The following is a 17,552-nucleotide window of genomic DNA, read 5'->3' on the forward strand; positions in this document are numbered from 1 at the left end:
CACGGAGATATATTAGCTTCATGACTCCCGTGGACTGTGTGTAATGGCTAGATGATTTAATTATACATGTGAGTACAGCTGTTATATTTTGGAACAGTGCTGCTTATGCAGGATTTGTTTGTACCTGATACTTCTGCAGATGTTTCAGTCTGGCAAGGATGTTTGGCCAGCTCAAGGCCGTATGGCTATGCATGAACTGTTATGTGGTGTACAGTGTGCTCACCAGACATCCTTGATTTGGTGTACAAGTGTAGCATACGGTGCTGTTACTCACTAATTGCTAACACATCCAGGTGTACGCACAACCCTCTGAAACGGGATTAGTGCAAATAAACCCTATTACATCAGCAGCTGTTCCATTGTATAACAGCAGCTATTTCACATAGGGCCATGTTAGTGTGTCTCTGCAGATATCGTACAGTGTGTGAATGATTTGTGATGTTATTACAGTTTGTATTGTAATATGTTTGAGTGTGGGGGTGATGTTGGTGGGTGTGCTTAGCAGATGCAGGTGTGTAGGAACTGCTTTTATACATAATCGCTATGTGCGTGAGGGTCCCTTCCCTATTTGAACACCTATCTTTTTGTGGACTAATACAATGGTAATTGCAGGCTGATTCATTAAGGCACTGTTATGTAGTTCCTGTATAGCATGCAGATGATGTTAGTCCTTGAATCCCTTCGGTAATACATCTGAATGTAATAACGTGTTGCTACATGATAGCTGTGTATTTCTGTCATAGGTATTTGCAGTCATCGTAGTTGTGTTGGTGACTGACCCTCTTTGGCTAGGGTTGCCACCTTTTCATATGGCCATAGTGGGACCTTTTTGGGACACACATCTGATTTTACAGGCCGACACAAACCCACGGTCAGTATCTACTTATGTATCTATGAACCTTTACATACAGTATGGACACATGCTGATAGCTTAATTTACTGTTCAGGTATTGACTTACCTTGTGCCAATGGCGGTTGTGTGTACAATAGTTGAGGGCTACCTATGTAGGATGCACACAGTAGGCCACCTATACATGAATATTTACAGGGGGTCATGTGTGTGTGCCATCCATGTTTGCTGTGTGTGCAGGTGAAGAAGGGTGTCAGTCCATGAGTGCCTACACTGTCAGTGTGTGTGCTATGCGTTCCCTCTTTGCCAAGGCATGGGCATACTGGGCACACCTCCGTCTGCCTACTGGGGCTAGCACAGGGTGTTCATGGTCTGAGTCCCCCTGTGCCTGTGGGTCCCTTGGCAATGGTGGTGGGCTGTGAGGGCCTTCACCATTCTGTCCCTGCTGCAGCTGTTTCCGCAGGATCATATTGTGTAGCATGGCGCATACTATGAAGATGTGGGCACACGTTCCTGGAGAGTACTGCAAGGCTCCACCAGATATGTCCAAGCAACATATCCGTGATTTCAGCATCCCAAACATGCACTCTATGATGATTCTAGTTTTTGCGTGTGCCTCATTATGGCGTTCTTGTGAGGCTGTGTGTGCATTTCTGATGGCAGTCATCATCCACGGTTCCAGTGCATAGCCAGCATCACCCACCAGGTGGCCATATGGTATATCCCCCCTGGCAAATACCTGATACAGCTGTGAGGCATGCCAGATGTGGGAGTCATGATAGCTTCCAGGGCTGCCAGCACACACATCCATGATAATGCCCTAGGCATTGCACATGTCCTGGCAGTTGATGGAGGGGAATCCCTTGCGGTTTATGTAGTGCCTACCCTGCTCACCGGGTGGTGACTTGATGTGTATGTGCGTGCAGTCTATTGCACCTAGTACCTCCGGGTAGTCTGCCACACAGTGGAAGAGACGCATATTGCTGGCCAACTCCTCCTGCATTCAGGGGAAGTATATGTGCTCATTGGCATGTGGTACCATGGCATCCAGGAACTGGTGGAGTACCTTGGATGCTGATGCCTGTGAGATCCCCCATGATATCCCCAGTTGGCCTTTGGAAGGTACCTGTGGCTAGTATTCTCAAGCTTACACATACCTTCGTGTCCACTGGGATAGGTTCCCCTCTGTTACTTCTGGCTCAGAGGCATGGCTGGCACAGCTCAACAAGTTGCTCTATGATGTCCCTGTCCACCCTGTAATGCTCTACTATCTCCAGATCATGTAGACCCTGTTAGGTTACCCTGGGTCTGAACACTCGTCTCCTCCTCTGGTGCCTGAGATGGTTGTCAGCATCCTCCTCCACACCACCATCAGTCTCCAACACATTCTGGTGAATCAAAGCTATGGCAGCCCCTAACATATACATATTAAAAGTTCCCCGTCTGTATACACCAATGGTGCAGAGTGTCTGGGAATACACAAGTCTGTGTGTGGGGTTTTCACACCTTATACTGTTGTGCAATGGATGATGCTGGTGTAATTGGGTGTGTTTGTGCTATTCCAGCTGCAGGGTATCTTAATTATGGGTTTTACAGCAGGTACTGCTATTGTGGGGCCTTTGGTGTTGACTTACGCTTGTCTGCCGTGATTCATCTATTGCCCTTTACTTTTATTTTCAACCCAATTCACCTCCCATTGTCAGGCATGCATCCAGCTGCCGCCTTTCTTGTTTTGTGCTTCTACAACCCAAGATTGTGTTGGGAAATGTGTTATGTAGCTGATCTACTGCAAGTTTGCTTTGTTCTGCTGTGACAGTTCTCTTTTTTTTGCTGTACGGTACCTCCCCTTTCCTGTTCTGCAGGTAGCTGCTAGCAGCCTTATTAGCTGTTGTCTATGGCCCACTGTGAGTTTCTAGGTGTTAATTACTCATTTGTACTCCAATTACCATGCTGCAGCATTTCCTTATTGTCTTCCCATATCCTTCCTGTTTCAGCTGTGGTGCGCACTGCGCACAACCGTTTACCGGGTTTTGTGCACGTTTTCATCCACGTTCACATGAACTTTCAGTTACCTTGTGTGCTCTCAGCTAAGCAAAGCTATGGCTACTTCCAGACCCCTATCCTGCGGTTTTGCTTAGCAACATGCAACACGGATTAGCAATGATCCAATGTGCTTACAGCTACGGTGGCGCGTCCCTCTCTTGATGTCATGTTTATCTCCAGGCCACTCATCAGTGTTGTAATGCTACGCCGTGTGGTACATCCTTACGCTGGCAGGGCATTTGTGATTCAGTATTACTTGACTCATTTGCATGGCATTGACTGCTAATTCCTAGTTACAGCACGGAACACTGTCACAGACCCTTAGCAACCCTTGCGCCATGGTTTTGGTGTAGCATGCATGCCATTGACTATTATGGGGATATCATGAATTGCGTTACATTACAGTTTTACAACATCTAAATATATTTTCCTTGTGATCCCGTTTGCGCACTGATGCACTGCGGTTTTACTTTGCATTGTGTGGCCATGGCATTAAATTTTATTTTTTATATGTTGTGCATGTTGTTTTATGCCATTGGCTATATATTTAGCCATTGGCATATATCAACATTATAATACGTAAGTTTGGTCTGCTTTCATGGCTCCGATTTTATGTTTGACAAAATGTAAACCATTTTTTTGGTTTACATTTCTACATGTTTATGCTACGCCTGCACAACTTCATGAATCGCTATATACCTTTATTTGCATGCTACACTGCTGCGCATGGGGTAATTAGCATACATGCGCCGGGAGCTGTGCAGCTCTGGCGTATGCTGGTAGTGCATGTGGAAACAGCTCTTACCTGAATCGCTCGATGGCCATATTTGGCACTAGATCACCAACGCTACTCCGGCGCATGGCGCAAGCTTCATGAATCCCGGGGGGTATGTATTTCAACATTATTTAACTGTTTTGGTGCAGCGATGGGAGTGGAGATACATGACTTTGTTCCAGGAATACATAAAATAGTTTGGTTCAATAAATAAATTAGTAACCAAAAAGTTTATGCCACCAAAAACAATTGTGTCCCGGCACTATAAAGGCTGTCCTTTATATCCCACTTTCTCCTGCTAGACCTCCGTTGTGATTACCAGCATGGAACCACAAATAGACGAAGTATGCGAAAACTAATTCTTTAATAAAAATAAACAAAACAAACGTAGAGAAACATCAGATTTAGCGCTTTCATCTCCTGGAACGGAGACTTCTTCAGAATCCAGTTATAAACTAATACCAACAGTCTTTTATATTGTTCTTAATTCCCAATAGTAGTTGAGTGAATTGATTAATTGCTTAATACAATGTGAATTTAAAATTTAAAAGGGCATTTCATCTTCATGTTGAACCACATCAAATGCATTAACTAATACAGGGTAAAAATGTTCTAAATATACATTCCTTAAAAATACTGAGTAGTTAAATTAATAGATGTATGATGAGTAAATAAATAATTATATATAAATATGATTATAAATATGTATATAAATATATATATAAATATGAAAAATATTAAGATTGTGAACAATGAATGGTGAATAATAAATTATAAATAATAATTAATTAATTAATTAAATTATTTCTATATGAATAATAAATAATAAATATTTAATTCTATACAAATAGTGAACAGTAAATAAAATGTCTTGAATTGTTTAAAAACTTCTAATGTACAAAATGTCAACAAGACATTCCAAGGAGCTTATCAAAAAACATTTCAAAAGGACATTCCAAAAACATTTCAAAAACATTTCAAAGAACATGATAGGACTATTTAAATCTTGTTATTGCAACATCCCTTACAGTATTTTGATCACCTTCTTTACAACATATTTATGACATTTTTATGTTTGTATATGTGTAACTCTTAAATAACATTTTATAAACAACATTTTATAAACATAATATAAACATTTTATGACAGTTTTATTTTTGGGTCATTAGCTAATATTTTCAGTACAGGGGTGATAGATATATGGTCGTTCAGGCCACAATTACCACAGGCATCAAGTCTGAGTTGCCATATCATCTCCCTGTATTCAACTTTGGTTTCCCAATCACCCCCTCGTTCCATATGTTCTACCAATTCTAATACCCAAAATTTGTAATCAGCATTTTTGCACTCTATTGCATGTCGATATAGGGCATTATTTTCATTGTGCCTGTTTATATCTCTTATGTGCTCGTATATTCTATTTCTAAGGTGCCTTTCAGTTTTCCCAATGTAATATTTTAATGTATTTGATGTGGTTCAACATGAGGATGAAATGCCCTTTTAAATTTTAAATTCACATTGTATTAAGCAATTAATCAATTCACTCAACTACTATTGGGAATTAAGAACAATATAAAAGACTGTTGGTATTAGTTTATAACTGGATTCTGAAGAAGTCTCCGTTCCAGGAGATGAAAGCGCTAAATCTGATGTTTCTCTACGTTTGTTTTGTTTATTTTTATTAAAGAATTAGTTTTCGCATACTTCGTCTATTTGTGGTTCCATGCTGGTAATCACAACGGAGGTCTAGCAGGAGAAAGTGGGATATAAAGGACAGCCTTTATAGTGCCGGGACACAATTGTTTTCAATAAATAAATTATAACACAAAAAATTATTTTTGGTGATATTCAATTAATGAACATTTCAAATAAGTAATACAGCAGCAGCTGCATGCATATAATATACCATTAACATTAGCATCTATGTTGAGACTGGCAATGCTGATAAATCCATAGTTTTTTATGTTACAGAATCTCATATCTTATTATCAATGATTAGTGGTATGAACAAGTTATTGTACGTGGTGAGACCTTTAGGAAAAGTATTATCAGCCCAGGCCTATATTATTTTCTTATGATTAGAAGTCTCTTATTCTCCTTGCAATATTTTCCTTATATTTTAAGTGTGATAATCAACACATACAGAATACCTTCAGTATCAATACCTTGAGTATCAAGTGAGAAGATTCTCAGTTTTATAACCATGAAAAAATGTTTTGATCATATCATATTATATATTTTCTCCTCCTAGATACAGGTAACCAGCTTATAGGTTCATAGTTTCATAGGAGGTTACTAGGCTAGCGGCCCTAAAGCCTTTACATGGCTAGCAAATATTTATTATAGGTTCATAGATTAGTACTAGGCTAAATGCCATTCTAGGCCATTTGAAGCCTAGCCAGTTACCCCATGTGAGAATCAAACCCTGCACCTTGTGTCTGTAAGGTAAATACCTTAGCCATTATGCCAACCTCCACCCGGCCTTATGGGCATCAGCTACCCTCCAATTACTGGACTACCCATATCAGTCTATGCCACATCATTCTTCTCTGTAAATCTAACAATGTTCATCATTCTTACTGCTGCAGCAGCTTTTGGTTATCTGGGTTGTATCCTGCCCAGCATACAACAACTAGCCAGCTTTAGAAAGCTTTCATTCCCTCCCACGCCTTCACTCTGAGTGCTGATTAGACAGCTTCTAGCCAGATTCTATTTCCTGTGAAGACTCTCAGCTGTTATTAGTTGAGACAGCAAAAAATATTGAACTAATTTTGAAGTTATCTTCACTTGAAATGCTGATTTCTCTCCACAAATAGGCTGTCCTGTCAAGGTGTGGCGGGAGTCAGATCTCTTAAAGCTGGTTGGTTGTTGAATCCTGGGCAGGATACAATCCAAACAGCCAAAGGCTACTGCAGCAGTGAAACATTTGAACATCTACTGTTATGGTAAATGCTACTTACATAACTATACTTTTATATTCTAGATTAGGTTCCAGAATTCTGAATAAAAGTAACCATATGCAGAAGCCGAGCATACCTCCATCTTTTCAGCTCTGTTTATAAACAGCAGCTTCTGTGTTATGCCATCACATCCCAGGATTACTTTTTTTCTCCATTACTGGGCAAGGACAAGCTGATTTAATAATGATAAGTAATAATTATAAATGGAAAAAGCTAAGTAAATAATTATTTCAGATGTTAGCCATCTCACTGTATGAAAACAATGGTGTTTTTTTCCATGTTTCTTTTCTTTTAGAATGGTACCCTGAGAAAATCAATATAACAGAGGAAGGAATGAATGTGATCGTTACCTTTGATTTGGCACCACCTGAATTTCAGCTTACCAAATACCATGTGTACTATGGCAAAAGTGAGAGCATGTGTGCAGCTCCTGACCTAAAGATCATAGAGGTTTTAGTGGTAGGTGTTGATTTCTATATTGCATTAACAACTATAAGTGTTGAATTGTTTTTTGGCAACTGAAAACTTTGGTCTTAACATTGAATGGAATAAGATCCCATTGCAGTCAAAATTTGGGGGATAACAACTTGTACATTATCAGCTCATGATATTAGCATGTAGGGGATAAAAAGCATTGAGAATATAAGAAACAAATGATCCAGCCTTCCTGTTTTTTTCTAAATTTTTCCTTCCTTCCTTACTTTATTTATTTATATAATTGTATTAGTGATACTAGTTCCTATTTAATTTTTTTCCAGTTAGTACATAAATCCAAAATTAAACAACTGAAATCTATGTACAACAAAAAATGTAGAAGTAAAACACTAAACAGCATGGAAAGTATAGAACAGCTCTAGCCTATCACCATGGAAGAAGTTTTTATTGATCTGATGAGGTTGTTGTATTTTCAACAACCATAACAATAAAAAAGTATTGAGGGGTACGGGCAAATACAATAGCAATTCTAAAATGGTTGTATATCTAGCCAAGTGCCTGTACTGCCCCAGTTTCTATGTGGGCAAAACAAAATGCAGACTGAGAGACAGAATATGCGACCATATATATAGCATCAAAAAAGCCAATCAAGATAGTGCATTAGCAAAACACGTGCAAGAATACCCTAACCATGAATTTAAATTTTGGATATTGGACCAAATGAAACCAAAAATAAGGGGTGAACCAACTGAAACTGAACTTGAAAAGTTGGAATTAATATGGCAAATACATTTAAATGCATATAATGACCCTGGACTAAATGATATGTGTTCAGTTATGCCTATATTAAAAATTAAAAATTTGTGTAGATAGCAATTTAAATCAATCGCTTGCAATTTGGAATAATTTAGATGTGCTGCTGCTTGAATAATATTAGTGAGATGGTCTGTAGGTATTCACATATATTTTATGTATATTCTATTTACTAATCTTTATAACAGATGTATTTTATATCTCCTAATTTTATTAACTTTATTAGTTTTTAACCTGAATATGGGGACTGCTATATTAATAGATTATGTGACAATTTTAGTTTAGTTTTTTAACCTAAGCGGATAGTATAGCCCTTTAAACTGCAGTAGTTTGATATCAGCTGATTGTGTTGTACAGGTATTTAAATGGCTTCAAATGTTTTACCAATTATCTGATGAAGTTCGAGGATTTTTACTGAACGAAAAGCGCTTCATGTAATAAAGGATTGTAACTTTCAGCAGGTTGCCACGTCTTTACTTTGGTTTGTAGTGGTTTCGTTTTGTGTTTTACGAGTATATAGGTTAGCTTTTGCTGAAACAAAAGCAAGTCTTTGGAAAGAATTATGCCAGCTCTGAACTTCTGAGTATATGATGAGGCTTCACGCAGGATTAGTTATTCCTTTAGGAGTACATCATGCATTTTCAATGCACAATGACAGTAATAAAAATTCAGAATAGAAAATCTTAACCTGAGATCGCATATACAATCTCATACGTTAAGTTTACAGATAATAATTGAACAACAGTATTCACATATACTTTAAAATGTATCAACACTAGATAATAAAATACCACATTATCAAACATAATATTATACCAGACTACACTGATGACAGAGGAGAGTGAACTAATTACCTAAAGCATAATCAAATGGATGAAGACATGTTAATTTAAGGCTGACACACAGAATACAGTTAAGTGAAAAAAATGCCTAATAATAAAACCAGTAGAAGTGCATTATGTGGTGAAGTTATGTAATGCTGCCATAATATTCACAGAATATCATAAACCAGGATTTGACAGAATTAACAAAAGACTCCCTAGTTTCATAAAAAGACAGTTTTATCCAGTAGAGAGTTCCATAAAGTAGAAATGCAGCATGCAAAAGAAAGCATTTCTATGTATACTGTGACTCCTTCTGGCAAATAATGTGTTGGACTATCACAATTTATTGTTTGTTACTTTTTCCCAGGCATCAACTGAAAGGGAGCACAGCCCAGCTCAACAACCTAGTCATTAAACATAAATTAAAAATAAAAAGAGTTTACAGGTTGATAAACATTTCATTGCATGACTGATAGTTATATTGTGTCTATTATACCAAAGTGATACTTGCTGGTAGTTACATTGTGACTGTTATACCAAAGTGATACTTGATGATAGTTACATTGTGTCTGTTATACCAATGTGATACTTGCTGATAGTTATATTGTGTCTATTATACCGAAGTGATACTTGCTGATAGTTATATTGTGTCTATTATACCAAAGTGATACTTGATGATAGTTACATTGTGTCTGTTATACCAACGTGATACTTGCTGATAGTTATATTGTGTCTATTGTACCAAAGTGATACTTGCTGACTCTGCTATATAGCTTCTCAGTGTATTTGCATGTCACAGTGGCTTTCCTATGTAATCCAAGTTGTGGCAGAAAACAGCACCTTGAATAATTTGTGCTCAGTTGCCAGATTCTTGTTATCATTCAGAATGTAGAAGTAGTACTGAGGGCATTACATCTAACCCACTGGCACAGAGACAGGCTGCCTATATGCCATTGCTGTTATGCAGTGTACACCAGAGTTGGTAAACAGTAAGTGTCCAAATGGTCTGCTTTGTTTTCTGGTATGGAAGTAATGGAAAAAGTATGCTGTGTGGCTACCCTGGAGATACAGCCATCCTCAGTATCTTCAACAAAATCCAGGTTTATAACAGACATATAAGAGAGCTCAGGCAGGATCCATATACCTCATGATACCATGCATTACAAATGTCAGTTCCAGGAGTAAAGATCTAATACAATCTGTGGTCAAATGTCTTACTAAAAGTTGACTGCGCAGATAAGGAAGTGGAAACTCAGCTTCTTAAATGAGAGATTTGAGATAGTGAAACCAGACAGGTCACTAAACAAGGACTATAGCTCTAACGATGAGCTTATAACATTATGTGACTGCCATTTCTAGGTGCCAGGCATGGTTATGATAGAACTTTATGAAGAAATAACTAAGCTGTAAATGTGTTGTTGTTTCTTTCGGCTTTTCCTGGTTAGGGGTCACCACAGCGGAACTCCGTTCCGCTAATGATTGGCAGAAGATTTTTATGTGCCGAGTTGCCAGCCCTGATGCACAACCTTCAATGAAGGTAGGCCCATTCACGCATGTCTCCATGCAGAAGACGCTCTAGCTGAGAATCAAACCGGATAGCATCTTACTGTGAGGTGACAAAGCTACCACAGCACCACAATAGCACAATATTCAGAGTTACCAAAGTCAAAGGGGTATGACATTCTGTTGGTGTAGCTGTATTATGATTGAGTCCAGTACAGAAAAAAAAGTGATCTGTTGTTGTTGTGAGGTGGTTTTAAGAACTGAGTTTCCCTTTTTATTTACTTATTAAACAGGTAAACCAACTAGACACAAGTATTTTTTCAAGGCATTCCTGGAAATACTGTCTGAGTAAATGACTTGCTTGGAATCATAAAGTGTGCATGGTGATATGAAAAAAGTCAAACCCGGGGCTAAGGGAGAAACTCAGTAGTAGCTCATAACCCCTTACTCCGTTAATGTATATAACAGATCAAAACGTTCTGCCAAACAGAAGGCAGGTTTGCTTATAACAGTGGTAGTTATTATTCATTTGTGTTTAAGTGTTCAGTATCATTATTAAAAACACAATAACCATGGAGATGGTGACATTAGTTTAGAATAAATCTTGGATACATGGTCATTATACAGTTCTATTTAAGAAATTGCCAGATCCAGCACTAGATGACCTAGGCAATTGCCTAGGGCCTGGTGGCTGGGAGGGGGATTGCTGCCACAACATTTAAATTTTTAAAAGTATTTACTTTTCATCTTTAAGAGATTGACTCATGACTATGCTCATACATGCATCATGCATGGGATTTGAAGTCTCAAATGCATATCTGCTTAACTCTGCATCATACAGACAGAGGATAGTTCAGCAGGTAGTCTTGCTTTGCTATCCAAGCATTTATCAGATTGTTATCTCCTCATTGTTACCAGTGTGTGTGTGTGTGTGTGTGTGTGTGTGTGTGTGTGTGTGTGTGTGTGTGTGTGTAGATTGTTTGGTTGAAAATGTACTGAATCTCACATTCCTTGAAAATGCACTGAAATTCACATTCCTTGAAAATGCAACTACCTCTGTAGTTTTAAATAATTTTTTCCACTAAGAAATGAAACAAATGAAATAATAAAAGGCACAATTACCCATTTCAGAACACTTCAATCAACTTTGATAATCAAGCAATCCAGTAGTTGGTGTAGTGGATTAAGGCTATTGTCATGTGAAGCTAAGGTACAGGGTTTGAGCCTGAGTAAGCTAATTAACTAACCTGCCATCCCTACTTGGGCATTTCACACACACACACACACACACAGTTCTAGGTTCTGGTGTGATAACTTTTAGTTATGTACTTACCATAACTTTAGATGTTTGGGATCCATCTCGCCTACATTCTGTACTGATGGGCTCGGAGCCGATCCCTCGGCTCCGACTTGGCATGCTTATGCTATAGAGCGAGGCCTCTTATTGGCTGAGCTATCTTTATCCCAGGATGCACCACCACTAACCCCCCAGATCTTGTTTGTCTGCATTCATGCACACATGCACAACTTGTTTATATAACATTGTTAGATGTTTCAAGATGAAACAAGAGGATTCGAACCTTCTGATATCCTCTGATGGGTGGGTTATTAGGAATGTAGGCGAGATGGATCCCAAACATCTAAAGTTATGGTAAGTACATAACTAAAAGATGTTATGTGATCCTATCTCGCCTACACTCTGTACTGATGGGACAGGTCCCTAGCACCTAAATCCTGGGTGGCTCATTGGAAAACACTCCTGAGCACTGTGGAACCAAATGAAGCTCGTCCTCTAGATGCCACACCCAATTTGTAGTGGGAAATAAAAGTGTGCGGGGAAGACCATGTAGCTGCAGCACAAATGTCACTAATGGCAAGCTTAGAATGAAATGCTATCGAAGTAGCCATAGCCCTTGTAGAATGAGCTTTGACAGAGGTGGTAAGCTCTTTGTTAGAATAGGAATAAGCTTGAGTAATACAGTCCCTGATCCATTTGGCAATAGTGACCTTTGTGACAGCTTTGCCCAATTTATTGTCTGAAAAGGATACAAACAACTGATCTGTTTTCCTTGTTTGTTTGGTCCTGTCTAAATAAAACGCAACTGCCTGTGGACATCTAGTGTGTGGAATATGAATTCCGCTTTGTTAGAATATTTTGGAAAAAAGACTGGAAGTTCTAACGATTGTTGTAAGCAGAAACTGGAACAAACTTTAGGGACAAAGGAAGGATTTGGCCTGAGGGATACTCTGTCTTTGTGAAAAACCAAGTACGGGGATTTTACTGACAAAGCTTGAAGCTCTGAAACTCTTCTGGCAGAAGTAATTGCCACCAGAAAAGCTGTCTTCCATGATAGAAACTTTAGATCACATGTAGCCGCCGGTTCAAAGGGGAAGGAAGTCAAGGCGCGTAACACTATATCGAGATCCCATGGAGGTGCAGGATGAGAAATCGGAGGTCTTAATAGAGCAGCACCTTTCAAGAAGGTCTTACACAAGCTGTTGCTCATTAAAGGTGGGTTTATGGATTCGTGAAAATTGGAAATAGCTGCCAATTGGACCTTGATGGTAGAGACTGAAGAGCCTTGATTGAAAAGAGAAGTTAAAAATTTTAGTACTTCTGCCACGGGAATAGAGATGGGGTCCAGGCCCCGGAGTTGAGCCCAAATAGCAAATCTTTTCCATTTGCTAGAATACAGTTTCTTTGTAGCAGACTTATGGGCTGAAGATAATATGTGTACAACCTCTGGATCCAATGTATGACTCCTGACTATAGTCGGAAGAGGAGGAGCCAAGCAGTCAATTTTAAGGTGTGCAGGGACTGGTGGAATAGTCCCGACTGATGAACCAAAAGATCTGGGATCTGATCCAGGAACCATGGACCTTCCAGAGCATATTTCCGAAGGTAGGGAAACCATACTTGATGAGGCCAGTAAGGAGCAATTAAGATCATTTTGCTCCCCAAGAGAGATGCCTTTTGAATCACCCTGGGAAGGAGAGGAACTGGAGGGAAGGCATAAAGCAAGCCGGTGGGCCAAGGACGGACTAGTGCGTCCATGGGGCTCTTCCCCGGAGCCGGGGTTAGAGAGAAGAATTCCTTGCACTTCGCATTCAGAGGAGTCGCGAAGAGGTCGCAACACGGAACTCCCCATTTGCTGAAAATCTGACTTGCAATTGTTATATTCAGAGACCATTCGTGAGGAGAGAGGATGGTTCTGCTCAATCTGTCGGCTATCACATTGGACTTGCCCGGTATGTGAGTAGCCACTAGAAAGCATTTGGTCGAGACTGCCCATTCCCAAACTCTCATGGCTTCTCTGCAAAGAGGATAGGATCTGGTCCCTCCCTGTTTGTTCAGGTACCAGACAACTGACATGTTGTCTGAGTGAATGGCAATTATGCCCTGAGGAAGATAATCGTGAAGGGCTTGAAGGGACAGAAGTACTGCCCTCATTTCTAGGATATTGATATGAAGTAGGGTCTCTTCCGGGTGCCATTTGCCTTGGACTGACCTGCCCAGGGAATGCCCACCCCCACCCCATCTGGGAGGCGTCTGTGGTCAAAGTGGCCGCAGGAGGAGGTAGAACAAAGGGTCGTCCCTGATCCAAATTGGAGGGCACTAGCCACCAGCGAAGGTCCCGTTTGCAAGATTCCGTGATCCATATGAGGTGACTGAGAGGGAGTTCCTGAAAGGACCACTGAGCTGAAAGAAGCCACTGGAGAATTCTCATGTGCAACCTTGCCAAGGGGACTAGAAGAACCGTGTCGGACATGGATCCCAATAGCTGCAGGACCATCCTGGCTGGAGCTTTGGACCTGGGAAGTAAGGCTCGAACTGGAGTCTGTATGGTTTGTATTCTGTCTGTAGGTAGATAGACCCGCATTCGGTTTGAGTCTATCTCTACCCCTATGAATCTTATTCGTTGAGATGGCAGCAACACAGACTTTGGCCAATTGAAGGTGATTCCAAGGGAACTGCCCAGTGATATAGTGGCTTGAAGGCTCTGCAGTAGTAGATGCCTGGAGGTGGCAGTTAGGAGCCAGTCGTCTAGATACGGAAACACCTGGAATCCTAGACTTCTCAGGTGAGCAGTCACGACTGCCAAACACTTGGTGAACACCCTGGGGGCTGTGATTAGACCAAAGGGCAGCGCACGGAACTGAAAATGACTGCCTCCTAGGCTGAAGCGCAGATGTCTCCTGGACGCTTGATGAACCATGATATGGTAATAAGCGTCCTTGAGATCTATGGAGCACATCCAAACACCCTTCTACAGCAATGGGAGAATGGTTTGTAGGGTGACCATTCGGAACTTGGACTTTCTGACTGAACGGTTTAGGATGCTGAGGTCCAAAATGGGCCTCAAGTCCCCAGTCTTTTTTGGCACCAAAAAGAATCTTGAGTAAGTCCCTAATCCGATCTGGTCTGCGGGGACCAGTTGGATGACTCCTTTTTGCAGCAGCTTTGAAACTTCTGAGGCTGCAGTATCCCGTTGACTGGGTGGCGGGTCCGGGATTTTTTTGGACTGAGGGTGGGAATGAGAGAATGGGATGGTGTAACCTCCGGCGATAATTCGAAGCACCCATCGGTCCTGAGTGATACCTTCCCAGGCTTTTAGGTGCTTCGAGAAACGACCCCCAACTTGCTCCGGAGCTGCACAGTCGGGCAATCCCTCAGGGACTGTGAAAAGCTGAAGAGCCATGAAAGGACTCGCGGTCTCCAGTGTTGCGAGGGCCTCTGCCGCCTCTGGGACGGCACCTTCCGGAAGAATTTCCCCCTCCCCTGCCTCTGGAAGGGGAATCCTCCTGCTGAGAGGGGTAAGGCTTCTGAGATCTACGGAACCACATTTTCCCTCCTCTTTTAGCCTTGGGATAAGGCCGAAAGGGAGTGGAAAATCGTGCCCCTATGGCAGTCAGAGTCTTACCCTCCTGTTCACAGAGGGTCAGTGTGTCCTTTACCTTGGGTCCAAACAGGGAGGACCCATCAAAGGGGGCGTCGGCAAAGGAAGACTTAAAGGCCTCCGCAAAATGACACAGGCGGAGCCAGGCTTGTCTCCGTAGAGCAATGCCTGTACCCGCCTCTCTACTCGCCCCTTCGGCCGCATAAGAAATGAGCCTCATGGACGAGTTTGAGATGGACAACATTGTAGCCAGCTGAGAGCCAACCGTCTGGGCCAGCTCCTCAGGCAGGTTACCCAAGAGGGTATCGGATAGTTCTTTAATCAGATCCCTCTGAAATCTGGTAAAGTGCGTAAGGTAGTTCAAGGACCTCAATGTAAAGGCCGCTAAACTCAGGGTGCGCTTTCCGTACCGATCCATGCTCCTAGACTCCTTATTAGGAGGATGGATGGATGTCGAAGCCTCTGCTACATCTTGCTGGGTAGCAGATGCCACCACCAAAGCATCTACAGCCACACCTTTAGTTAGAAACTCTTTTTCAGGGGGTGCCGAGAGGAACTTATTCGGATGAGCAGGCACCGGTTCCACAGAGTCTGGGTGTTCCCACGCCCTTCGACAGATCAAATCCAAGAGCTCATCGAAGGGCGGAGACACCCAGGAGGCGGAGGGCTGAGCCCCGAAGGCCTTCAGGAACACCGACTCATCAGCAGAAGGAGGTTTGGACTGCCAGCCGCCTCGTTGTTTTAGGGCTTCCAGGATGTCTGCAAAGGAGACATCATCCGAGGATGACTTAGGGGACCCCTCTGCATCATCGAGATCAGTGTCTGATGTAAGAGACTCATCAGGGGAGTCAACGTGCTTCTTCTTGCATGATCTCTTCCTGGGGTGTTCTTCCGAAGAGGCTTCAGAAGGACCTCCAGGAGGGGGAGAAACCCCAGTGGAGGTAACCTCAGGCCCCGGGGCTCTGCTGTCTAAGGACAGGGGGACTGCCAAGGACCCAGTCTCGGTATGCAGGGAAGGATCTGGGGAGACTGTGGAGGTAGCCAAGGAAGATTTGGCTAACGCACTCCTCATAGCCCTGAAGGCGGGACCACCAGAATCCTGGGAGGGTCCCACCTCCGTGGTCACGACAGTGGACGGCACTCCCGCCGCCGACGCACCAAGAGGGAGACTTGAGACCGAAAACATCAATCCCGAAGCCTCCCCCCAGGGCCGATGGAAGAAGTCCGTGTACTGAACTCCGACCCAAGAGCTGGAGTTGGAGCAAGGGTCGGGCCCGACCCTAAAACCTCCACCGGTTCCACCAGCACCGGCTCCAATGGTGCCGAGGCTGTTGGAGGAGGAACCATAGTAGGGAAGTGGACCATCGGCTCCGAAGCCGAATGGGCTGGAGCCGAAACTAGCTTTTGGAACACCGGAGTCTGGAAGAGTCTTAGGAGCACCCTGTCGATGTCCGAATCAGACATCTTGGATGATCTGGGGGATACCGATCGGGCCCGAACCGATTTCTCCATCGGCTCCAAAGGACTCGGGGACCGGCTCCGAATGGACTCTACCACTATCGGCTCCGAGGGAGATCTCAAGGCAATTTCCCTCGGTGCTGATAAGGACTTCGGCTCCGAGGGGGAAGAGTCTGAGCCAGTAACCCTTATCGGCTCCAATATCAGTGGAGCCGATGAAGGTGACCTGCCTCTCGATGCCCCAGTTCTCGGCTCCGAAACCAGAGGGGTTGAGGCCGGAGGCATCGAGGCAGACCGTTCCGCCCTCGGCTCCGAAGTCCGTGGAGCCGATGGAGAAGTCTGCTTAGATTTTTTAGCAGTCGGTTCCGACTGACTGGTCGGAGCCGACGCTTTCTTCTTTTTTGAAGGAGAAGGAGAGGAAGATAAAGCCTCCTCGAAGGATGGCTTAATTAACCCCTTAAGGATTAATTTGTTTTTCCTCTCCTGGAGGACCCTTGATGAGAAAGCGTGACACACGCTACAAGATTCTTGTAGGTGCTTGGCGCCTAAGCAATAGACGCACGAGGAGTGGTCGTCCGTAATGGACATTTTATAACCACACCTCGTGCACTTTTTAAACCCGGAGGGTCTATGCTCTTTGGACATAACTAATTTCTAAAACAGTACCTGTATGAAGAGAAATACAACAAACTAAGCAGTTTAAGAGCAACAGTAGAAAAAAGTTTTGTTTTTTTTTGTTTTTTTTGTTTTTTTACACTACAGATGACCAAACCACACAGAAAGAGAGAGAGTCAAGACCCTCTAAATTAAACGGGCACTTGACCCACGAAAGAAACAGTAATAGCAAGGCAACAGGGGAAGGCCCCTCTAACTAAAACGGGAAACCTTCCCTGATGAAAAAAAACACGAATTTCTCAACAAAAATTGATCAATACACACTCGTATGACAAAAATAGCTGTTAAAACAGCTTTTGGGTTTAAAGCAAGCAAATT

At 42.2% G+C, this 17,552-nt stretch overlaps 1 protein-coding gene across 3 annotated transcripts in view; it reads left to right on the forward strand.

Annotated features, from left to right (window-relative positions):
- The window catches only part of LOC122817317, a 322,631-nt gene that overhangs the window by 106,013 nt on the left and 199,066 nt on the right, over positions 1-17,552 (forward strand). For all 3 annotated transcript variants that reach the window (XM_044090537.1, XM_044090538.1, XM_044090539.1), the window contains one exon: positions 6,924-7,087. In XM_044090537.1, the coding sequence (XP_043946472.1) occupies positions 6,924-7,087 (164 nt within the window). The remainder of the gene's footprint in view (positions 1-6,923; positions 7,088-17,552) is intronic.

Source organism: Protopterus annectens, chromosome 12.part0 (genome assembly GCF_019279795.1).
Source record: "Protopterus annectens isolate FY-2018-M chromosome 12.part0, PAN1.0, whole genome shotgun sequence".
Classification (NCBI taxonomy): domain Eukaryota; kingdom Metazoa; phylum Chordata; order Ceratodontiformes; family Protopteridae; genus Protopterus; species Protopterus annectens.